This window comes from Aethalodelphis obliquidens, unplaced genomic scaffold (genome assembly GCF_003676395.1).
Source record: "Aethalodelphis obliquidens isolate GAN/ISIS:26980383/991018 unplaced genomic scaffold, ASM367639v1 scaffold8, whole genome shotgun sequence".
Classification (NCBI taxonomy): Eukaryota; Metazoa; Chordata; class Mammalia; order Artiodactyla; family Delphinidae; genus Aethalodelphis; species Aethalodelphis obliquidens.
Window position 1 is genome coordinate 61,570,079 of NW_020837952.1, and position 24,612 is coordinate 61,594,690.

At 60.2% G+C, this 24,612-nt stretch overlaps 1 protein-coding gene and 1 long non-coding RNA gene across 7 annotated transcripts in view; both read left to right on the forward strand.

Moving 5' to 3' along the window:
- Positions 1-5,915: 5,915 nt before the first annotated feature.
- The window catches only part of GRAMD4 (GRAM domain containing 4), a 77,246-nt gene continuing 58,549 nt past the window's right edge, over positions 5,916-24,612 (forward strand). Inside the window, exon 1 of one of the 6 annotated variants that reach the window (XM_027108012.1) lies at positions 5,916-6,121. In XM_027108012.1, the coding sequence (XP_026963813.1) occupies positions 6,093-6,121 (29 nt within the window). In that variant the 5' untranslated portion in view covers positions 5,916-6,092. Of the gene's footprint in view, positions 6,122-15,521; positions 16,212-23,407; positions 23,788-24,612 lie in introns of those variants that run through there. The other 5 variants (XM_027108019.1, XM_027108022.1, XM_027108018.1 and 2 more) reach the window with 5 other exon arrangements.
- Positions 19,779-20,726, forward strand: LOC113621172 (uncharacterized). Its single transcript, XR_003433093.1, has 2 exons — positions 19,779-20,192; positions 20,630-20,726. It is a non-coding gene; the product is annotated as an uncharacterized LOC113621172 (long non-coding RNA).

Sequence of the window (24,612 nt, forward strand, 5' to 3'; positions counted from 1 at the left end):
CCACCCTGCAAAGTAGGGAAACTGAGGCACAGAGAGGTGGAGGGACTTGCCAGGGTTACACAGCTGGTAAGACCCAGAGCCTAGATCCCGGCTAGCAGACCCAGTCTCCTCCGCAAGGGGACAGAAGGCCGGGCTGCTAAGGAGGGAGCCCTGTCCACGTGGCCCTATGTGGTGCCTGCACCAGGAGGCTGCCTGGCAGCAACGACTACGCCTGGGGGTGGGAGGCTGGCCAGCGGGCTCGGCTTCTGGCCCCTGCACTGCCGTTTGCGGCCACGAGGTGGCGCACGCTGTCAGGCTCAGAAGCCAGGACCCCAAGTTTGTGCAGTAAGCCCCCGTCCCAGGCCAGCAGGCTGGGGTGCTGGGCTCCATCGCCTCCTTGGGGCCTGGCTAAGCCCTGCTGAGGAGCCATGTATTCTATCAGGACCCCCACACACTCCCCCCGTAGGGAGGACCATCTCTCTATGGCCACAAGCAGAGAAAAGCCTTCAGATCTTGCATTTATCACCATGCTTCCTCTGCTGAGAGAGGCTCATTTGTTTCCCTTGTTAACATTTCCGAGATGCTGACGCAACTTGCAACAGAGGACGGCTCTGACGCACGGCGGGCGGTTCATTTTTTCCTAAAAAGCTGTTATTAAGTTGATGGTGCATCTTACCCGGTGGCATTTTAAACTCAAGGAAACATGTGAATTACATTTCCGGGCGTCATTTGGCCACCATCAGTACGACATTTGCTGAATGCCTACTGTGTGCAAGGCAGCCCCAGGGACTGGAGTATAACATGTGCTGACTGACTCAGAATATACGGAACTATCAGACCTTCCACCTCTGGACGGGCAGGCAGGCACCGTACATCCTGTTCCAGACCCCTCGGAGGAGGATGCCTTGCATGCCCTTGGCCTCCCCTACAGGCTGCGGCCAGCCTGTTCAGTGGGGACCATGTGCACCGCGGTAGAGACTACAACCCCAGCCTGCGAGTGGGCATCTCACTTCTTCGCTTTGCAGAGGAGGAGACCGAGGCTCAGAGGGTTGGGTGGCGTGTACAAGGACACACAGCCACCAGGAGCAGACCCAGTCCTGCCCCTCCCGTGGCAAAGAGCATGCGCGGGGTGGTCCCAGCCTTCCCTGCCACAAGGCCTGAGGGCAGCACCCACGGCGTGGGGCTGGGGCTTTATTCCCCGCGTGTCCCCCCATTTGTGATCTGGGTGGCGGGCAAGTCCCGTGACTGTGGGCAGGGCTCTCTAAAAGCTGCTCCACCCGCCTCCCACCTGCTGGTCACTCTGAGACCCTCCGGTCAACACCCTCTGGAAGCATTCTGGAGCCAGAAGCCTTTCTCTGTCAAAAGCACCGGTGCGATCTCGTGGTCCCTGCTGCAAACCCTTCCGCAGCTCCCTGCTGCTCCGCGGATAAGCCTGAACTCCGTGGGCTGTCCTCCTGCCTTTTTCCAGCTAAACACAACAAGTGGTCCCTGCTGAAAACCCTTCCACAGCTCCGTGCTGCTCCGTGGATAAGTCTGAACTCCGTGGGCTGTCCTCCTGCCTTTTTCCAGCTAAACGGAACAAGTGGTCCCTGCTGCAAACACTTCCACAGCTCCCTGCTGCCCCGCGGATAAGCCTGAACTCCGTGGGCTGTCCTCCTGCCTTTTTCCAGCTAAACACAAGTGGTCCCTGCTGCAAACCCTTCCGCAGCTCCCTGCTGCTCCGCGGATAAGCCTGAACTCTGTGGGCTGTCCTCCTGCCTTTTTCCAGCTAAACACAACCAGTGGGGCTCTCTCCCCCCGCCCCACCCCGGCCTTGCTGCCTACCCCACCCCTACCCCCATTGCTGCCATCTCCTTCCAGCCGCCCAGGACCTAGGCTCCTTCTCTCCTGAGCCCAGGCTCCACCCCAGCTCCACACCACTCCCCAGGGGCCACTCAGTGCCAGGTGCTGCCAGGTTCCGGAGCGGGTGACACAGGAAAGGACCAGGAGTCTGGAGCGGGTAGTCGCTGGGCTTGGATCCCATTCTCCCTGAGCCCCCTGTGTCAGCGTCCTGTGGGACATGTGGATGTGTGTTCAGATACCGAGGGCCAATGTCATTTCCATGAACCACGGGCACTGCTGGGAGCTGGGCGGGGTCACGGAGGGCGAGAGAGGGAACTGCCTCATTTGGCCACTAACCTCCCCTGCTTCTGCCCGTCACGTGGGTCTAGGCATCTTGCTCCCAGGTGCTCTCCAGGACTCTGAGGATGGGGGACAGGGTTCTGAGGGCTCGGCTGGCCCCGGGGTGTGTGCGGGCTCCAGGCCACCTTCCCAGAGCCGGCAGCCGGGCTTGGAGTTTGGCACCGCCCGCTCTGCACAGCCCTGCCCCGCCGATGCCCCAGGTCCAGCTCAGCTTCAAGCGGCGGGGTGGGGAGCCAGTGGTGGCCCTGCCAACCCTCAGCGGTGTGGTCCTGACGGCCAGGTGACTGCTCTGAGCCTGTGTCCACAAGGTCTGGCATGACAGATACCGCAGATGGGGCAGTTTAAGCAACAGAGATTTATTCCCTCACAGCCTGGAGGCTGGAGGTGAAGGATCAGAACGTCAGCAGGGTTGCTTCTTCCCAAGGCCTCTCGCCCTGGCGTGTAGAGCGCCATCTTCTCCCTGTGTCATCACTCTGAGTGTGGGTGTCCTAATCTTGTCTTATAAGGACCCCAGCCCTGTGGGATCAGGCCACACCCTAATGAATTTATTTTAACTCAATCACCTCTTCAAAGGCCCTGTCTCCAATTACATCACATTCTGAGGAATTGGGGGCTAGGACTCCAACTCATGAGTTTTGGGGAACAGAGTTCAGCCCGTAACAGTCCTCCTCTGTAAATGGGGGGATGGGATGGCTCCGAGGAGCTGCCAAGCAGGGTGGTGTGGGTGCCCCATAACGTCAAGTGCCCCACGTTGGGGTGTATCCGGTCCATGCCTGTCCACCAGGCAGGCACAGCGCAAGCAGCGTCAGGTACAGGGTGGGCGCCCAGCGAATGTCTGTAGGCTGGGCTGAAGGTCATGGACGCTGGGGCGGCCCCAGAAACACGCTTCAACCTCTTCCCTTCCCCTGGTTCCTCCGTCTCCTGCCTGGTGCCCCTAGTCCTGGTCTTTCATTCAAGAACATTCCTTGGGCACGTGCTCTGTGCCCCGCTAGGGCAGAGGGCTGTGGGTGAATACTTCAACCACTGCACTTGCTACTTTCATGAACAAAGAGGTCCCCTTTGGGGCCTGTTCGAGGTGGATTTCTGTCATCTGTGAACAAAAGGGCTCTGACAGTTACAGAGACTGGCTAAGGTCCTGAGGTGCGGGGCAGGGACACACACATGGGTAATCTGGGTCTTTCCCCAGGGGGGTTGATGGGGAGAGTTGGGGGAAGAGACAAGAACACAACCAACAACAGGGTGAGGGATGCAGGGGGTGGCGGGGCCCATGATGGGGAGTCCTGAGGGCCCTGGCTGCAAGGGAGGCTGGGACCAGCTCTGGCCAGGCTGGTGAGGGGGTCTTTGTGGAGCTGGGTCTTGCAGGCTGGGTGGAGTTTGAATAAGGAAGGTGGTCCTGGGAGGATGTGGCAGGTACGATGGCTTGGGGGCAGGAAAATTGAGCATGTGTTTGGGAAAATCTCTAGTCCTGTTTGCCTGGAGAGCAGAGAGATAAGGCCAGGAAGCTGTGAGGGCACAGTGCATTCCAGGCCGGGACAGAGAAGGAACCAGTGGGGTCTGGAAGCTGGGCCTGGTCCTGGCAGGGGTGCTGGGCATGAATGTGACTCAGACCACCCAACAGAGCTCTCATACTGGGGAAGAGACAGTCCTGCCTACAGCTTGCCACAGTACCCCTGACGCCCCGAAACAGACCCCACGTTTGTGCGTTAGCTCCCTTAATCTGAAATCATTTGGTCTCCCATTCTGCAGTCGGGAAACTGAGGTACAGAGAGGTAAGGCCTCCTGCTAGGAGCCCACCTGAATGATTGCCTCTGACCCAGGCTTATCAGGTCTACCTTCCCAGGCTGGGGGAGGATGATAGAAGGGCCCCACACCTTGTGAGGACAAAGAATGTCACCTACCATTTCAGTAAACAAAGGATGCTGTGGCCATCAAGCCATCTGTCACTGCAGACGCCCCCTGCCCGCAATGGTGCACCCAGGTCGGAGAAAAACAGGACACTGGCCCGAGATAGTTAAGATGCATATGAAAGGAATGATTTCAATGAGACAAAACTCATTCCTCTTCCCATATGCAGAAAAGTACTAAAATCATTAGCTTGAGATGCCTGTTTTGTGTGATTATCAGTAATCCTTTGTTGTTCAACTACATTTGTTCCCCAGCAAAACCTCCTGTGTATCCTGGCTCCTACCTTTACTTCTTTGGAACAGTCTCTCAGAGCTATGTGAGAGGCTGCCATCCCTGGCGACTTCCCCGGCAGTCCAGTGGTTAAGACTCCACCTTTCCAATGTAGGGGGCTCTGGTTCCACGCGGTACGGCCCCATGCCACGCGGTACGGCCAAAAAAACTGAAGACATAACTCTCAACTTTTAGGTTGTGCAAAATTTTTTCGGTTGACACTTACCCCAGGGAATGCTTCAGAGGCACCTGAGTTGGGAGCCTTGAAGACCAGATAGGAGATTGGGAGTTGGGTTAGGTAGTGGGGTAGGCGGCGGGGTTGTGGGGGGGTAGCTCAGTTCTGGATTCCTGGAGGTGTCTGTAGGAATCCCACGGTCACTGGGTTTGGGGCAGAGCAGGGGAGCTGGGCTTAAGACACATAAGGCAGATGGGACCGTCAGGGCAGAGCCCAGAGGACCCAGCTGAGGAGGGGTGGCTGATAAGTCTGGGGACAGACAGCCTTGGGGCCTTCCATGTTCTCTGGGTTCCCCAATCCTCCGACTCCAAGCTCCAGCAGCCATCCTCCTGGTCAGACCTGGGTGGGGAGTTAATCGTGGGGCCCGCAGCCCAGGATGTGGACCTATGGTTTTGGAAGGGTGGTCCCTTCTACTGGTAAGCTAGACAGCCCCTGGTCCGGGAGCCAAGGAATGTGCAGGGTTCTCCTGGGGGCGCGCGCGCGCGCGCGCGCGCGTCCAGACTCGGGCAGGGGTGGGGGGTCAGGTGGGCTTAAAGCTGCCTCCCTCTACTAACTCCCCGCCCCGCAGTGTGCAAGCGTGCGGGATGGGCTCCCTTGAATGACAAAGGTGCGACTCAGAGAAAGAGGCCCGCATCCTGAGGTCAGGGATCGCCCCTGGGCATGGGGGGGTGGTCAGCCCCCGCTACAGATTCGAGTCTAGAGGGAGTGTGTGCAACCCCACCTGCCCTCCCCCTGCAGGGTCCAGGTACCCTCCCCCTGGGTGGGCCGAAGAGTGGCTTCAGGGGAAAGGCGGTTCCCTATGGGATGTGGTCGCCACCGGTAGCAGTCTTTGACCCAGGTCTGAACCTCAGGCGGTCCAACTGCGGCCCCGTGGGGTGTCTGGCCGGCGGACCGCGGATGAAGTGACGGCAGTATGCGTGCCTGGGCGTAGCTGTGCCCGTGGCGTCCGCCCTATAGACGCGCGGGACCGCGCGGCCGTAGGCGCAACCAGCGGACGGCCGAGCGGAGGAGGCGCCGCGCGTGCGCGTGGGTGCAGGTGGCGGGGGCGCACGTGGGCCACCCAAACAAAGGTGGTGCCGCGTGACCCAGCTCGCTCTCGCGTGCGAATCCGCCAGGGCAGACGAGCCCCCGCGGGGGGCCGCATCCGGGTGGGCCGACTGCCCCGATGCCGCGCAAGGAGGGGCGCGACTCCTTTAAGGCGCGGCGGGGCGGTGCGGGACTTGCCAGCTCAGGTCGTGGGGCGTGGCGTTGGGCGTGGCAGTGAGGGGGCGTGGCGTTGGGCGGGGCGGAGCGCGCGCGGGGCGGGGCGGCGGCTGCGCAGGCCGGGCCGGGGGCGCGCAGATTTCGCGCAGCGGGACGCGAGCGCGCGACCTGGCGCCGCCGCCGCCTCCGACTCCGCGCTCGTGGCCGGGACCCGCGGGGCCGCCTCCTCCGGGCTCCCCGGCGCCGCTCGGCTCCCGGTCGGGCGGCAGGTGCAGCGCGGCCGGGCGGCTGGCGAAGGGGGCTTCGAGGCGACGGTTGGATGAGAGGTGGCCCCGGTCTCCGCGCAGGGTAAGCGGCGCGCGTGCGGACGCCCACACAGACCTCGGCGGACACACGGACAGGCTCCCCACGGGGGCCGGCCGAGCCGCGACCCGGCGCGCTCGTCCACGCTCTCCCGGCGCCCGCAGCCAGCGGCCCTCCTAGCAGGGCCCCGCGCGGGCGCGCCCCGCATACACGCCCCCGGGTCCCGCGTTGGCCTGGGCGCGCCGCGGCCGCGGCGTCTCCTGGCCCGCGTTGTGCTGGGCTGGCCAGGGAGAGGAGGACGTCCCGTGGGCGCGGGGCCTGAGGTGGGGTGGTGGTGGTGGGCAGGGCGGGGGTCGCCGCGGCCAGGCTGGGGCACGGGCGGGCTCGGCAAATGTCGTCTTCGCCACTCACTCCTTGGGGACAGGAGAGGAGGAGGGAGACGCCGGCCGCTGTGACCCCAGAGACGACCCCGCTAAAAAGTTGTGGGCGCTCGTCCTCCTCCCCGCACCCCTCCGTTCGCCCTGTCCCCTTTCCCTTTGTTTGGGACTTTTAGCTGGTGGGGCTCTGCTGGGGCCCAGCCCCGCGTGCAGGCACGGAGGAGAGGTGTAGTGCAGCAGCTCCCAGCCCGCGGCCCCCGCCTGCCCAGAGCAGGCCCTGCACCCCCGTCCAGGCCTGGCCTACCACCGGGGGAGGGAGGAGAGTCGGAGCCGGGCGGGCTGCTGCACCTGTCTGGGCAGGGAGGCTCTGGCAGTAGGAGCAGCGGCCCCGGCCAGGGCCATAGACCTGAGGGGGTACCCCTGGAAGCTGAGTCCACCCTGGGGCTGTTGCCAGCCCTGCATTTCCGGAGGCGGGGAGGATTCAGTTTGGGCGACACCTTCTGCAGGATGGGTTTCCCTTCTTGTCTTCCTAGTGAAGGCTGGGGAGAAAAGACAGAGTTCTGAGCATCTCCCCCCCACAAAAATGGAGGCTTCTGAGCCCCAGCGCTCATCGCAGCGCAGCCCTAGGGGTAGTTTCAGGCCTGGGCCTGGCAGGGGCAGGGCTGTGCAATAGTTACAGAGAGGAATTTGGAGCCTTGCCTCCGTCACACATCTGTTCGGTGACCTTGGGCAGGAAGGCCTTGAGCCGTCTCATGCCTCAGTTTCCCCACCAGTAAACGGGGAGGGGGGCTGACAAGAGGATTAGATGATGTGATACAGACCCCCCCCCACCCCCCTCCCCGACGGGACACACCTAGGGCAGAGAGCAGAACACCCTGGAGAGGCCAGCGGTGCCCTTCGCCCCCTGGCGGCTGTTGATTTCCTGACTCTGCCCCACGTGTCCCAGGCCCATCTGGGGACGCACAGTCTGGCTGGGTGAGTGTGCTCCAGTTGTTGCCCTTGTCCCCTGCTGGTGTGGAACCACATCCCACAATGTTAGCTGGGACCCCTCGGATCAGGGACCTCATTAAACCTGCCCCTCCTTCCTGTTGCAAACCCCTCTGAAAGCTCCCTGCCTGGCCCAGGTAAGGGACCTGGCCTGCCTGTCCTTCCCTCTGTCTTGGCTGTGATGTTGATCCTTCTGCAACACTGTGATCATGGGCAGGGGTCTTGAACCTGCAGGCTGCCCAGTGCTGGACTCCTATTTGGGGGGGGTGGTGCCAGCTTGGTCCTGGGGACCAGGAGGTAGGGTTCCCTGAAGCCTCTAGACGGCGCCACCCCCTCTCTGCCCTTCTTTCCTGTGGGCTGCCTTGGCTCATGGGGTGTGGCTGTCCCAGAGGTGCGGCCTGGGGACGGTCAGGGCCTGTCCCTTTGCCGTCTGCCTGCCTGCACTCGGGAAAGGCATTTCCTGGAAACTGAACAGGAAGGTCTCAAAGTGTGGTTTGCTTGGCCCTGGCCGCCTTAGTCTGTGTCTTCCACTGAGTTGGGTGGGCAGGGGCCCTTCATGCAGGGAGAACCTGGTGGTCTCTCCAAGCCGCCAGGCTGTGAGGCGCTCCTCGTATCTGTCCAGCCAGAGTGGGTGTCAGGACCCCCCCCGATGGTCGCCAGCTCCGTGTGACCTCTGCTTCCCCTGCCCTCCCCGGGCCTCACCTTCACCAGCTAGAAACGAGGAGAATCAGGCCCGTTTTTCCTGAGTCACCACTTCTGCTGTACAAGAGAATAGAATAGTGGTTCAGGCCCAATGAAAACAAAGTGTTATTAGATTCCAGTGAGGGTGCAGTTGCCAGGGGAGATTGCGAGCCTGAAGCGCGTTTTCTGTTTGTAACAGAGTATCTGAGCGATGTTACAGATGTGACAGAGATACCAGTGCCAGGCGCAGTCGGCATCTCCGTGGAATCAATGTAATCGGAGAAGCGAAGGTCTCCCCTGATGTTTCCATGGTGTGACCCATGTTAGTGGTTGTACCACTGGTACACTGTCATCTCATGGGCCCTAGGGAACCCCTTCCAGCTCCCCATGCTTCGCGGTTTGGGAGTTTGCCTCCTGAAGCCAGTCGTATCTGAGCTCTGTGCAGGAGTGGGCTTCCCGTTGTGGAGTGGCGTGGCTCCAGCCAGGTCCTCCTTTCTGGGCGCCACTCCCTCTCGGGGACCTGGGCTGGTTTTTCTTCTTGTGGGCCTCTGGCGTTTGGCCCCCTGTGTAGTCAGGATGGAGGACTCCTGCCTAGTGGCCGTGCTGGGGACTTGCTGAGCGTCTGAGGAGCTCCAGTCAGTGGAGGGCGTGTGCCAGCTGGGGCGGAAGACACTGGTGGTGGCTGTGTGGCCTGCTTGGACAAGGCTGCTGTTCCTGTCGCCAGCAGGAAGGGAGACCATCTTTGTCGAAAGCCGAGTACCCCTGCTTCCTGTGGAGGCTGCTGACAGCCTTGGGGTATGTAGCAGAGCATCCCTCCCCTTAAAGTAGTTAAAAATGAATTGGGGGTAATGAGACGTGGACATTGAGAGTGAGTAATAGGAATACGGATGCCCTTGCCAGGGGAGCAGCTTCTGTTTGTTTACCAGCCCAGACGTGCTCGTGTGACCACCCAGGTGGCACTCAGGAAGGCCTTTGCTTGGGACTGGAAAGCCAGCTGGGGGGCCCTTAGGCACTGCAAGGGGGTTAGGTCTGATTTTTCCCTGGCTTTGGGGTGGTGTGGCAATGGGGGCTCTCATTGGGTCTTTATCCTGGGCAGAATCTAGAAAACACCCTTTGTGAAGGGGCTGAGAGTTCAGTTGCTGGCTGGGGACGAGGAGGGGGCCTGCGTCCTTGACGGTGACGAGTATTTTGCGGAGATAGAGTGTATGAGGCACAGCCAGCCAGCCCTGCCTGAGGGGCTGCCGGGCCACCTGCTTGGAGCTGGCCGCTGACGGAGAAAGGCAATTGGTTAACTTGAGAACTTAAAGGCAGGTCGTCCGACTTCTCTTACTGATTGAGATGGAGCAAGAAAGTGAGGGTTTCCCTAATTAGAGAAAACTGTGTTCCTTGAGCCTTTGGGGTCTGCGTGTGGCCTGTACGGGGGAGTCGGGCAGAGACTTTGGACTGTAATTCACCATTAATGACGCTCGTCATCTAAAGGTTATTAAGATCACTTGGCATTTGAGTTATAACCAGGGTTGTGATGATGTTTAAGCCCTGTGATTAAAGCCTCCTGTGGTTACACTGGCAGACAGGAAGGACTGGCCTGTCCAAAGGAAAAAAGAAATTAATAGTAGAAATCACTCAGTATAGTGTCAGGCGCGGTGCTAAGTGTCTTTCAGGCGTTGGCCCTCGTGGTCCTCACAACCTCCACCTTCACGCGTCCCGCAGAGGCAGAAACAGACCCAGAGAGGCAGGCGGCTGGCCTCAGTCCCCAGTTAGTTAAGTAGCAGAGCTGGGATCGGAACTCGGGTTGTTTGGCAACAAAGGCTGTGCTCTTAACCTCACTGCCTCCCTGATAATCAGTTGAATTTCTGGGGGTTTGTATAAGAAACAGAGGAAGTAAATTTACACTCATGATGAGAAGTCTCTTTGCCATCAAACGTGTGCTTATAGCAAGAGCGTCTCTTACGCTGGGCCTGATGGCATTCCACGCACTTTATATGATTGATTTTCGTAACAGCTGGAGGTCAGTGCTATTATTAGCTCCGTCGGCACAGAGAGGTTAAGTAACTTCCCAGAGGCCACAGGCTGGTGAGTGGCAGAGCTGGGTATCTGTTCCTAAGCTGGGTGCTGTATGCAGGGGGATTAAGTGGAGAAAACTCTTGGTCTGTCGCTGTGTGTTCTTGGGCAAGATGCTTAACTCCTCTGGGCCTCCGTTTGGTCACCGGGAAACAAGGGTCTTGGTGTGGAATATAGAAGCCAGAGGCCTGAGAGCTGGCCCTGGCTCGAGCTGGCCGTGTCTGCACTGCCTCCCCCAGGAAGGCCCTGGGTGGGGAGGCCCAACCATTGCAGCTTCCCCCCAGGAAGAGAGTCGTGGTGAAGGGGGCCAGTGCGCCCCAGCACTGGCTGGTGTTGGATGGAGCGGCCCTGGCTGTTGTCGGGGGTGAGGGCTCTGCCTCTCCCAGAAGCTCAGTCCACACCTGGGGAGAGAGACACCTGACACCCTGACACCGGGCACCGCTCGCTCTGTGAAGTGAGGGCGCTCAGAAAGCCCCCACTGCTCTGTCCCTTGGGAACCGGGGTGGGGGGGTGGTGATGGGTTGCCCTACCCAGAGCCCCCCTGTGCCGCCAAACCCAGCTCAGCTGTGGTGGGAGAACTAGGTGTGCTGGCGCCATGGAGGGCTGCCGTGGCCCGGGGACCCCCAGGGAAACTGCTCAACCCTCTTGTGGTCAGGTCCCCAGCATCGGTGAAGAGGGCTGCCGCCTCTAGTCCTTCCCTGTGGGCAGGGGGTACATGGCACATGAGGCCCTCCCCAGCCCGCCAGCATGGAGTGCGGTGGGGCACACCTGAGCCCAGCCTGTGCCCCCCTCCCAGGTCAGAGAGGCCCTGCCTCCCCCCCCTCCCCCGGCAGGTGCTGCCTGCAGGGCTGTACCAGGGATGGCAGACCTTTGTGTCAGGCACGTCTCTGCTCCATCCCCCTTGCTGGGGAGGCCTCCCCCAGCACCCGGTTTATAGAAGTCCCCCCTCACCTGCCCCCCCGCCCCCCACAGCAGTTGTCCTCCCTGGAGGCAGCAGCTCTCTCCCTCTTGTTCTGGTCCTGAGCAGCCCAGAGCAGGGATGAGGGAGGCGCTCCCTGCTCTGCCCTCGGGGGCCACTCTGCAGCCTGGCCTCCAGGGACCAGCAGCTTTGGGTCCTGGGGGCCTGGCTGGGGTCAGCCCACCTGCAGCTGAGCTAAGCTGGGGGCTGGGGGAGGGGCGGGGCCAGGCTCCCCAAAGGCGGGGGCAGGCCTGGGCAGTGAGAGAGGTGTGCGTTTGTTTTTAAAACATCGTTATCGAGGCACAGTTCGCATACCATGCAATCCAGCCAGGGAGAGTGCCATTCACCGACTTTTAGCATGTCCACAGAATTGTGCAGCCTTCCCCACAATCTAATTTTAGAGCGTTTTCATCACCCCCGTTAGCCATCACTCATTCTCTTTCCCTCTAGCCCCTGGCAACCGCTAATCTGCTTTCTGTCTCCATGGATTTGCCTGCCCTGGACATTTCGTATCAGGGGAATCGTATGCTCTGTGGAGGTTTGGCCCTGCTTTCCATCACTTAGCGGGACGCATTTTCAACCGTGTGGCAGCGTGTAGTGACAGAGTTGTGCTTGGTGCCTCTCCTGAAGTGTGGCCCCTCTTCCCCAGCACGAGGTGACCCTGGACGACCTTTCTCACCAGTCTTGGGAAGCTCGCCTTGCATCACCTGGCACCCGGGGTCAGAGTTCGTAGCGGCCCCTTCTGTCGCTATGGCTGTCTGAGAACTCTGTGCCGGCACCATGAGCCATTTCATATGACTCATTTTCAGTGGCCTTTGGCACACTTACCATTTATGTGAGCTGCACTCAAGTCACCTCCTCCAGGAAGCCCTCCTAGCCTTCCCATGCCCCCAGGGTTAGGGCCCTTGTGCCTATCATCCTGTGTGATCCTCTGTTTACCTGCCTGCCTTCTGAGCTTCTGGAGAGCAGGGGCCCCGCTTTTCATCTGATTCCTGGCTGGCCTCGTTGGAGACAGTGTCGGGGGGTGAGTGGTTGCAGATGGCGGGGGTGGCGTGTTTGTGAGGCATTGAGTCCCATGGGCTCTCTTACTGGCTGCCCCACTATTTCTCTTCCTTGATTATCCTTGAAACTGTACTGTCCATGTCCTCTGGATCACCTCAAGGGCAGGCCCGGGTCTGGCTCTGGGTATCCTGGACGTTCAGGCAGAGCTGCGGAGTGAGCTGAGCCCTGCCGGCCCCACCTCTGCCTTACCTGCCCACCACGCCCCACACTGGGTGGCAGGCTGGGTTTTTGGTTTTGTTTTCCTTCTTTTTTTTCCCTAATAATAGACTGTAGTTTTTAGGACAGTTGTAGACTTATAGAAACATTACAAAGAAAACACAGAATTCTCATATATCTGTCCCTCCCCATGGTTTCTCTTATTATTACAATTTTACTTTAGTGTGGAACGTTGTTATAATTAATTAATGGACCAATATTGATTTTTTTTTTTTTTTTTTTGCGGTACGCGGGCCTCTCGCTGTTGTGGCCTCTCCCGCTGCGGAGCACAGGCTCAGGACGCGCAGGCTCAGCGGTCATGGCTCACGGGCCCAGCCGCTCCGCAGCACGTGGGATCCTCCCGGACCAGGGCACGAACCCGTGTCCCCTGCATCGGCAGGCGGACTCTCAACCACTGCACCACCAGGGAAGCCCAATATTGATAATTATTAACTGAAGTCTGCAGTTTATTCAGATTCCCTTAGTTTTCACCTAATGTCTTTTTTCTACCCCAGGACACCGTACTACATTCAGTTGTCATGTCTCCTTTGGCTCCTCTGGGCTGGGACAGTTTCTCAGGCTTTTCTTATTCTTGATGACTTGACAGTCTTGAGGAGTATTAGGGACATTGTAGATCGCTCTCCACTGGAGTTTGGACAGTTGGAAACGCCCTGCTGGAATTCGGATGTTTCTCTCCGGGTTAGACTGGGGTGGTGGATTTTGGGAGGAAGGTCACAGAGGTGAAGAGCCCTCATCCCATCCCCTCAGGGCACTGATCCCTGTGATGTCAGCCTAGGTCATCTGGCTGATGTAAACTTACTCTTTTCCGTCTGTCTGTGCTGTCCTCCTTGGAAGGAGGTCAGGATGTGCAGCCCACACGTAAGGGGTTTGAGGGTGGAGTGCCTATAAACAATTTGGAATCTTCTGAATGGGAGACTTGCCTCGTCTCCCCCATTTCTCAGTTTATTCAATCATTTTTTACGTCAGTATGGATTCACGCCTCCTTATTTTATACCTTGAGTTACGGTGCAGTTCCACTTTCCTCATTCTGTTGGTCAGACTGTTCCAGCCTTGGCCGCTGGGAGCTCGTTCAGGTGGTTCCTGAGTTCAGTTGACGTGCCCCTATCACGTGGGGTGATGTGGACGCATCCTCACTTCCTGGCACTGTGGGTGCTCCCAGCCCTAGAATCAGCCAGTTCTCCCAGGAGCCTGGGTCCTTTTACTGGAGTATGGTTTTAGAAACCAAGATCTGGGCGCTGGGTGTGCTCGTGGCTGCTGGGGTCTCATTGCTCTGGGCCCTCTCTGCTGGCAGAGCAGAAATGCACACTGTGGATGCGCACACGTCTGTAAGTACTTCTGTGTGTAACCGTCTGTGTTAATACATTAATATATCAAGTGAGATGTGAGTTCATCCTAGTGATATAACCTATGGTCCTTACCGTGTGTATGTAACCTGTATATAACTATATACAGGGTGACTATATAACTATATACAGGGTGACTATATAACCTATAGTCTGTACTGCGCCCCTCGCTGATCGGTTTCCATTCCAGCAGTGGGAAACTGGGCTTCCCCCATTTGCCATCGTTTACTTGATCGTTCAGTTCCAGTGTAGCTGCAGAGTAGGATCAGACTGTTACCCCCGCCCCCTGGGAAGTGGCTTCATGGGCCAGAGTGCTGTGTGCCTGTGTGGCTCCTTACTCCCCTGGGTTCTTGCTGTGCTGTTGGGACGGGCGCTGATAGGTGTTCTCTGCACGGGCCCTGCAGAGGCTGGGGGGGGCCGCCGCCTCCCTGAGAAGGTCTGTGACCTGCAAGGAGAGAAGAAGAGAACTGGGGGGCTCCTCGCTGTGCCTGGTCACTCCAGGCCTGTGGGGATGGGCACAGACATGGCATCCCTTCGAAATTTGAAAGCGGGGCTGGCTTTGAACACACCCTGGAGGCCCAGCCTCGGCGGCAAGAGGAGGAGGGCTGCCGGCGGGACCCTTTGGAGCTCAGACGCACCTTTGACTCAGATCCTGGCCCGTGAGTTCCCTGACCTCCTTGGAACTGCAGAGGGGAGGGGCAGCTCCGACCATGGTTCTTTGGAGCAGGGCTGGAGGCCGGAGGCCGGGCTCCTTTCTGGAAAGGAGAGAACTGGGCGACTTCTGCTCTGGTTCACTCGGGGCCCCATGCCGGCTCCCGTTTCCGTCCGCATGTGTGTGGGGTCTGGCAGGGGGAGGGCTTCAGCTGGAGGCTTCAGAGCAGGTGGGACAGGGAGAGGCAGCAAGGTGCCCACCGTTTTAGGGCCGAGTTGGTGGGCAGGGGCGGGCACCCTGGACCCAGGGCCGAGGAGACCTGAGAGCAGCCACGGGCAGGGCTTTGCGGGGTTTGTGCTTCAGAGGAAAGCGGCGGCCACCTGGGCGGGCTTGGAAGACGCCTGGAACCGCGGTTGTCCCTTCGTGCTCCTGCCCTTTTGAGATAAGATGGAGGGGAGGGTCAGTGGACGGGACACCGGCTGGGCCTCAGCGGCTGGTCCAGCGCCTGGGTTCCCGTGTGCCGTGTGTCGTGGGCCAGGTTCCGGGTTTCTGAGGGTGGCACCCACGATGGCTGTCGCTTTGAGTGGCCCACAGGTGACGGAGCAGCGGCGGGAGCTGCCATGCTGACCACACCGCCTCTGTGCCTGTGAGGAGGTGCCGTGTACACTGTGCCGTCTACACTCATGGGGAGGTTCTGTTCACACGGTACTGTCTACACGTGTGGGTCACCATGCCGCCCTCCCTGGGACCGGCTGGGGCTGGCGTGGGCTCAGTTTATCAAAGGTCATCTCCTGTCCAGGACTCCTGGAGGCCCAGCTGGAGTGTGGCCCACCTCTTCTGGGGCAGGACTGGGCTCTGGGCTGCGCTGGGGGGGCCATGGGACACGTGGCTGTCCTGCCCCAGCTCAGGCTTTTGGCCGGGCATCCTGAAAGCCCTCATCTCCCTGCTGTGGGGCTGGGGCCTCACCGAGGTGGTACCCCGTCTCCCCTGGTCCTGTGAGGGGAGCCCCAAGGAAGCGGGGGTGGGGGTGGGCGGGCCTTCCTGGGAGTGAGGCTCACCTGCCCTGTTGGAGGCCACCTGCCGGCCGGGTCTCCTTGTGCGCCCTGACCCCCCCCCCCCCACTGGGTGCTCCCCACCCCAGGTCCTTGCTGTGCCACAGCCATCCCTCCTGCTTTCTGGGCTGATATTTGAGGGTCTGCTGGGTCCCCGTGACGGCCGCAGACGGCTGCTGGGAGGTGCTTGCCTGGAGACGAGTTTCCCCGTCTCTGGTTGCAGAGCTTCGGGGTGACGGGGGTCGCCATCCGGGGCAGGGTCTCTATGGTGCGGGTGGCCGTGCTGCACTGCTGGGCTGAGCCCCGTCTGACCAGTGATGGCCCGGGGGGCAGGGAGTGGGGAGTGCCGCGGTCTAGACGGCTTCCGGCGGGGCAGAGCCAGGAAGATGCGTGTCAGTGGTGGCCTCCGGCGGGAGTTTGGCGTCTAAAACTCCGAAGCAACTTGAGTCGTTGAGAAAACACACAAACCCTCAGTATCACCAGAATCTCCCTCTTAGAAGAACCGGATCATAACACCCTGCCCACGGGGTGGCCACACAGTCCACACGCTGACGGTCGCGTCTCATCTTCCGGCCACTGCTGAGAAGCCAGCGAGGTGTGTGAATCACCTCGCAGGTGCCGTGTTCCAGAGGCGGAGCTGCCCCAAGTGACGCTGCCCCTTGTCTCTGCAGGCTGAGCCTTGCTGTGCGCTCCTCCCAGACCCCCCGGGCACGTCCTTGGGGTTGTTTGCTGGCTTCAGCGTCCAGGTCAGATGTCCAGGGACTGGTGTCCGCAGCCCTTTCCCTAGTCCATCCAGAGAGGAAGGTCAGGAACGAGACAGGTGGGCTGGACAGGAGGCCTCCCTGAGGACCTGTGGCCGATGCTGCCTGCGGAGGGTGGTCAGCGGTGGCGTGCCCCCAGGCCCTGCCCGGCCCTGTCCTGTTGGGCGAGCCCGTCCTGGATTAGGAGGAAAGGCGGTGTTTTGTTCCACAGCCACTGCTTAAGAAAGCCGGGGGATGTGTGGATGGATATGTCAGCTCCTAAGAGTGGAGGGCGGTGGGGGGGGGGGGCGGGCAGGTCTGGAGGGGAGGGGTGGCAACGGGGACCCAAGGAAGCTGGACCTGGAATAGAATTTAAAGGAGTGAGGGTCACTGGCGGTCATCCTCCTTAGCGCCCAGCCTGCCCCGCGGTGGAGGCTGCAGATGTGTGACTTCTCTGCTGCCGAGCACATTTGGGGGAGAGGAAGTGAAATATGAGTCAGCAGGCAGAGAGCCCTGGGCACGAGGGCGGGAGGGCGGCGGAGCTGCTGGCCCATAGACAGGAGGGGAGGCAGGGCTGGAGGAGCCAGCCTGTCCCCGCTGCTCCCGCCCTGGCAGCCTGTGTCCCTCCTGGGAGGGCCTGGGGCAAGGCGGTGGGCTGTCACATTCTAAGCTGGACATCTAGGATTGTGACTCCCAGGGTGGGTGGGCCCCCGGGACACAAGCCCCTGCGACCCTCATCTGCTGGCAGGTGGGGAGGGCGGAAGGAGGGAGTGGGGGAGGGAGCAGGGCTGGGAATCCTCATGACCTAGCAGGACACCTGGGGGAAGGCGTGCTGGCAGCGCCAGGAAGGGAGGTTGAGGTCCCGCTCTGTCTGCCTTGGTGAGAGGCCGGCCGGACAGGTTCTCAGCAGGCTGGGGTTTGTGCTGCTGTCTGCGGGCGGGCGGGCTGGAAGCAGGAAAAGGAGACCTGGCCTCTTGCCAGCCACTGTCTAAGCTTTGGAACGGCCTCCCACCCGATGTGGCCGCCTCTGCGTTCGGAGAATTGGCCATCTTGAGATGCGCCCGGGATGGGGAAGGGAGGTAAGCCCTGGATGCCGGGGACCCTGCCTCACGTGGCCCACAGGGACAGTGTGGTGGGCCTGGGCTGGTTGGGGGACATGGGAGGGCTGTCTGAGGATGCCCCTGGGAGAGGATGAGCCCAGTTGCTGGTATCTAGACACGTCTGGGCGCCAGGGGATGTATGTGGGTGGCTGCCACCCCGGAAAGGGCCACCTTGTCCCCACTTTGCAGGTGAGCAAGTGGGAGTCGGGGGGTGGGGGGACCCAGTAAGTAAGTGGCTGGCAGCTCGCTGCTTGCAGGGCCCACACCCTTGTCCATGGCCCACCTGCCCTCTCGTTGGGTTTATTTAAGTGTTTTCAGAGGTCAGAGCTGTCGTCCCTGATACGCACCTGTGGGCCTCACGTGGCCCCTTAACCCTCTGTGCCAGGCCCACTCCTCAGGGCTCTGGGTGGCCCACCCCCTCCATGTGTGTGCCCGAGGGCCTCACCACCTCCCGCACCCCTCAGGGAGGCTGTTCTCAACACCCGGATTCTACGGTTGCACATGCCAGACCCCCTGAGCCCCTTACCCGGCCCCGCCGCCTGGCATGTAATGTGTGGGGATGGGTCTCCCGCACTAGGCCCTGAGCCCCTTGAGGGCAGGCCTGGGCCAGTGAGGCTGGGTGATTCCAAAGGTCACTGTCACCCACCTACTGTGGCCTGGGTAGCTGAGCCACTGGCAGTCAGCAGGGCCTTGAGGTGTCTCCACCGCCCTTGGTGGCCTGCAAGGCCTCGGGCCCTTGGTTCCTTCCCAAGGCAGGCGGGACTGAGCAGGGGACTGGCTCGCGCAGCTCTCGGGGCACAGGGACCATCCCCCACCCTGTCTTGGGAGGCCTGTCCCATGCCTTTCTGTCTGCCATGTGTGTCTCTCCAGCAGCTGCAGGGCACCTCCGGAGAGCTGAGAAGGCCGCTGGGGGGGTGGGGGACTCCTTAACCCCCAGGGGAGGTGACCCTGGGGGGCTGGGACATCACTGTCACTGTGTATGTGACCCAGGCCCGGGGTTGCCGATGCGGATGCCGGTCGGTGGGATGCCGGTCGGTGGGCGTCAGCTATTGCTCAGGACTGGCCTGGCTTAGGCAGCTTGATGGGGGAGGGGAGGGAGAAACAAGCGCGGGCCAGCTGCGGGGGAGAGGCCTGGATCCTGGGGGCAGGGGCGGGAGAGGTTGGAAGGGCGCACCCGCAGCGTCTGTGTGAGGACAGCCGAGGATGATGGTGAGGCTTCCGGTTTATTTTTTTATTTATATTTTTTTAGTTTTTGGCTGCACTGCGCGTGGCACTTGGGATCTTAGTTCCCCGACCAGGGATCGAACCCATGCCCCCTGCAGTGGAAGCTCGGAGTCTTAACCATTGGGTCACTGGGGAAGTCCCGCGAGGCTTCCAGTTTAGAAAAGCGGCTGGAGAAGGCAGGGGCCTGGAACGGGAGCTGGGTGCCCGGAGCTGACGGGCCTGGGCAGGTGACTGCTTCCCTGGCATGTCCTCCCTCATCCAGGGCCAACGTGGCCGTGAAATCCCTCTTCCTCGTGCGTTCTCCGATTCAGGACTTAACTGCTGCTGCATCAGCAAATGGACTGTGGTTTGACTCCACGTTTTCCAAAGCTAAGCAGGGCCCAGGCTGACGTCCCTGGTTAGGTCCCCCACAAGTCCCGAGTTCCCTCCCCCCACCCGCCCCTGCAGCCGACAGTTAGCCATGGCCATGGAGGGATGGGGAGGGCCCGTTGGCATCGACCGGACAGTGTAACCGTGGGCTCCATGAGGGCCGACAGGGACCGTCTCACTCGTTCCCGTGGTGCCCAGCGCTTGGCCTAAGGCATCGGAGCGTGTTTGAGGGAAGCCCGCTGATGCCCGTCCCCTGAGGCCCAGCGCCACTCCTCCCCCGCCCCCCCCGACTTGAGTTGACCGTCCATCTCCTTTTAAGTTTCGCAGGTGTGTATCTTTGATAGCTGACCGCTTAATTGTATGATTAAAAATAGTGAAGCGAGTGTTTGCACCGCGTGGTAGTGAGGATGCAGAGCCCCAGCCTCACGCTAAGTGGGTCACTCCCAGCGGGGGGCGGGCTGGGTTCTGTTTCTCTCCTGAGTGTTTTCGCTCTTCGCTTGGATCGGATCGGACCAGGGAGGAGCTGCATCGTCCTACAGCAGCAGGAGACTCGAGTTCAAAGCAGCTTTCCATCCTGAGAGTCTTTGCATTCCACCGCTTCTGTTTATGGGGACCAGCCCTCCACTGGCTTTTATAAACCCGCTCTCCCAGGATGTGGCCGGCACCACGGAGGGTGCTGCCGGCCTCCTGCCTGTTGCCTGTCGCTGGTTCTGCATATAGAGGCTGGCCCTGCTGGGCTAAGTTTAAAACTCTTGGCAATAAGGGCTTCCCTGGTGGTGCAGTGGTTGAGAGTCCGCCTGCTGATGCGGGGACGCGGGTTCGTGCCCCGGTCCGGGACGATCCCATGTGCCGCGGAGTGGCTGGGCCCATGAGCCATGGCCGCTGAGCCTGCGCGTCCGGAGCCTGTGCCCCGCAACGGGAGAGGCCACGACAGTGAGAGGCCCGCGTACCGAAAAAAAAAAAACAAAAAAAAAAACCTCTTGGCAATAAAGAGGGCCTATTATGACCTATTTATCAAGTGTTTCAGAATCACTTGCACGAATATTTTGTCCTAAATTCTGTATAATTAGAAGATATAAACCCTACTCTGGGGTTATTTTTGTGCACCAACATAACCTAAATTAGAACTCTCTCCATGAAGGCTTTTAAAAAAGAAATCATCGGGACAAAAAACATGAAGGAATTGACTTTGTCTTCACTGTTCTCAAATGCTTGAAAATACTGTTTCTGCCGAAGAAACCTGGAAACCTTGTTGACTGATTTGCAGACCCTTTCCCTTCACCAAGAGCAGAAGGTCAGTCTTTTGGAACAGATGTTTGAAGCGTCCCCATGAGTTCTGACTTGAGGCGGGGGAGCCGTGGCTGGGTTCCCACCTGCCAGCTCTCTCCCCTCAACCTCGGGTTCAGCCAGAAGCTCCACCCCAGGTGCGCCCGGCTGTGTGCGCTCTTCGCGCAAGGCCTTCAGTCGGATGCAGAGGGGGGATCTGGGGCCCTTGTCCATTAAGCAGATGTTCTTGGGGCTTCTTAGCTGCTGGGCCGCCGCGTGCGGAGGGCAGGTTGCTAGACGCCAGCAGTGCCCCGTAGAGGAACGTCCCTGGGCGGGGAGGCAGATGTGGGGCTGGCGCCGCCCTACGTGGCCGAGTTTCCGGAGCAGCATATATGGGCTTGGAGCAGACTTTTAAGGGGAGACTTACGGGCTGAATCTTGTTTTTTTCATATTTTTGGACCTCAGGTGCAACGAATTGGAGAAGCCATAGTCCTTGGGTCATGGTGTGCAGCCTTCACTGGTCCTGCAGGCGCCTCTTTTCTGTTTAGTTACTTATTTTTTTTTTTAAAAATTATTTATTTATTTATGGCTGCGTTGGGTCTTTGTTGCTGCGCACGGGCTTTCTCTAGTTGTGGCGAGCGGGGGCTACTCTTTGTTGCGGTGCACGGGCTTCTCATCGCGGTGGCTTCTCTTGTGGAGCACAGGCTCTAGGCACGTGGGCTTCAGTAGTTGGGACACGCGGGCTCGGTAGTTGTGGCTCGCAGGCTCTAGAGCGCAGGCTCAGTAGTTGTGGCGCATGGGCTTAGTCGCTCTGCGGCATGTGGGATCTTCCCGGACCAGGGTTCAAACCCGTGTCCCCTGCGTTGGCAGGTGGATTCTTAACCACTGTGCCACCAGGGAAGTCCTGTTTAGTTATTTTTAATGTAACAGGCACCCTCGAGTTCACCTCCGAAGCACAAGCTGGGGCCTTGCCTATCACCCCCGTCACTGAGCCCAAGATCTCAGCTGTGCGCCCCTAGCCTCCGTGCCCATGATCACCAGCTCCAGCTCCCTCGTTTCCTCATGTGCCTTCCTCGGGCCGACAGCCCGCTGTCTCAGTACTGCTGCTTCATCCCTGGGGTCTGACTGGTCCCTGGAGGGTCCTGCTCCCTGCCCTCTCCTTCTGATTGAATCTTGAAGGACTGGTGGACATGGTCTGGGCAGAGCAGGTGGGATGATGATATTAAAGAGCATTGAAGGCCAGAGCAGGTATGGAAGCACACGAGGGGCCAGGTGTGTTCAGGCATGTGTGGGGGGTAGGGGAGAGGCCAGAAGCAGCCAGAAGAGAGTGGCGGGGGTGTGTGAGTGGGGAGGCTCCCAGCCTCTTGGAGGTAGAGCCTCCCTGGGGGTGGTAAGGAACCTCTGGGGATCAGCCCAGGGAGGGCAGGTGTTTCCAGAGGTTTCAGGTGTAGAAATGGCCTGGGGAGGAGGTCAGGGCTGGTGGTAGAGGCTGGGGCTGCCCTGGTCCTGGGAGAGGAGGGGAAGGTTGTGGGCCCTGCACACCTGGCCTCGTTGGGGTGTCACGGGGGCCTGAGGGGCCGTCAAGAGGCAAAGCTTCCAGGGAAGCGCGTCCTCGCCCCCGCCCGGTGGGGCCACAAAGCAAGCGCAGAGGGATGTGCCCTTCAGCCCAGAGGTGCCCACGCAGGTGTGTTGCCTGCACCTGGGGACTGAGGCGGCAGGTGCAGAGGGCACGTTTGCAAGTGTCAGGGAAGGTGCAGGACGAGGCAAAGGGGGTTCCAGGACAGCGTGAGTGGTGATCTGGGGGACCGGCCACTGGGACAGGGCTTTCATGTGGTTGCTTTGGGGGGGATGTGTGTCTCTTCTGACTCCGGTGTCCCGGGCTGTGGTTCTGCCTTTAGTGAAGGGTTTCCCACCACTGATGCTCATCTTGCGGCGGGGCCGGTCGGTGCTGCCTGCCTTTCTGGGAAGGGAGGTGATGCCCAGGGCGATCCGGGTCTGGTGGAGGCGCCGGGGTCCCAGAGTGGGGAACCTGAGAGGAAAACCAACTCCCGTCAGGAGGCTCAGCCGCTGGCACGGCCATGGAGGCCCCTCTTCCCGCCTCCGCCCCCCGCCCCCTCCCTGTGTCCACCCCCCAGCCCGAGCCACCCAGGCAGTCGCCAGGGGAGCAGCTCTTCTGGCTGACTGTCCCCTGTGCCATGGGGGGTCCCCTGCCCCTGTGCAGAGAGAACCCCCAGCCCGCACTGCCCAGGCAGGCGCTGCCCTGCCCGACGGGGGTGAGGGGTGATTGGCCACTTGCCCACAGCCAGCAGCCATTAAATCCTCTGCCCGAGCTCGTGGCGGGGGAGGGGAGGAGGGGATAGCCTGGGGCCTCCCAGCTGGGAAGGCCTCGGCCACTCCCGCGCCCTTTGTGCCCAGCCGAAGTCCCAGGTGGATGGACTCGAGGGAAAGGCCCTTTGTGGAGTTGGTGGGGATCCTGTGTGCGCAGGTCCAGCGCTCCGAGGGGAGGTCGGGGGCCGGGTAGCTGCAGTTTCCCCTCTGCTACTTCTCCCTGGCCTGGCCAGGAGGCCCCCGGGTGCCCGGCCCAGCTCCCCAGGAAGAGACACGGGCTCGGAGTCTTACCTGTTACATCGGGTGATGAGGCCAGAGCTGCCGCTTGCACAGGAGTGAGTGTGATGGGGTGACGGACGTCAGGGCGGCCTTTCCTAAAGGGTCATGGGCCACCTGCCACAGCACGTGTGTGGTAACTGAGGGAGCCTCCCCCTCTCCGTTGGGGGTGCAGCCGGGCCTTCGGGGCCGTGGGGGTGGTGCTTGGCAGGGACTTCCGGGTTCTCCCTCACTTCTCCGCTGAACCAGTTGATGGGATTTCGTTCCCTTTTGGAGTTGGGAGGTTGGGCCCCATGGGCGGCGTTGCTTTGTCATCTCCGGGCCCTTTCCACTGTCACTGAGGCCTCCTGATGCTGCAGGATGGGCTCAGCTACCTCCCTGGGGTGGGACTGGAAACCACCCTTCTCAGTGTTGCCAACCTGTTTATCTGGTTACGCCAGGTCTGCACACCTGCTTTCGAAGGGTCCTGCCCTCCCCTGGGAATCCAGGGCCAGACCCTGGGGCCCCTTGGCTGTGGACCAGGAGGGGCTCCAGCAGGCGCGCAGACGGAGAGGGTTCCTTTGATGCTCTTGGCGTGCTGATCCTGGCAGGAGACCTGCGCAGGCAGAGCTCTGTGAGGGTTTGTTTCCGTGGGATGTTGGGTTTTCCCAAAGAGAGGTGCTCTGGAGCCTCTGCCGCGTGTGGGAGTGGGGTGGTGCGCTGAGCTGGGCCCTGGCTTCCGTCTGGAGGAAGCCCACTGAGTGAGCTCTCGGGGTTTCAGGTGGTTCCTGGCAGGGTTTTAATGAGGACGAAGACAAGTCCAGCTTTATTTGCAGGTTATGGTTCTCAGGGCAAGTTTATATGAAATGTAGGTTTTTATCCATTTTATCAGCTTTCACAGCTTGTTTTTCTGGTGCAGTGGAACGTGGTACGTTCTCATGAGTTATGGTTTTTAGTTCATTAAGGGTTTGGCAGTGACTGTTTTTATGGTCGGACTTGGATGAAAGTTCTAGCGAGATGCTTGGTTCTCTTCTGCTCTGGTAAGTGGGGACTAGGGACGTGGGCGTGGGGGGTCTGTATCTTGCCCATTGGTTTTTGTTGCCTGACGATTCTCATCAGACAAGGAAGAGAACCTTGTTTGCAGTGCATCCTGACAGGAGACCCTGTTAAGTGTCCCTCCCCTATCCTTTTTTTTAAAAAAAATTATTTATTTAATTTATTTATTTTGGGCTGCATTGGGTCTTTGTTGCTGTGCGCGGGCTTTCCCTAGTTGCAGTGAGCGGGGGCTACTCTTCTTTGCAGTGCGCGGGCTTCTCATTCCGGTGGCTTCTCTTGTGGAGCACAGGCTCTAGGTGCATGGGCTCAGTAGTTGTGGCATGTGAGCTCAGTAGTTATGGCTCGCGGGCTGTAGAGTGCAGGCTCAGTAGTTGTGGCTCACAGGCTTAGCTGCCTCACGACATGTGGGATCTTCCCAGACCAGGGCTTGAACCTGTGTCCCCTGCGTTGGCAGGTGGATTCTTAACCACTGCACCACCAGGGAAGCCCTCCCCCCCCCTGCCCCCCTTTCTTAAGATGAAATGCTGGTTTGGGTCTGATTTGCTGTGCTTTGCTGAGGCTGGATTCAGGCTGCTCGGGGTGGGGCCAGGTTGTGGGGTTCTGGTTAGCTGAGCTGCAGGGGGACAGCCTGGGGGGAGGAGCCTGTCCAGAAGGCCACACCCTCAACTGTAAGGTGGGAGGGGGTGGGAAGGGGTGGCTGGGGAGACCCTGTGGTCCAATGTGGGGGGGGAGCAGCACAGTGCTGTGCTCCTCTGAGGGGCAGGAATACCTGATGTCAGAAACAGGAGCTCCCCCTCCCCCCCCCCCCC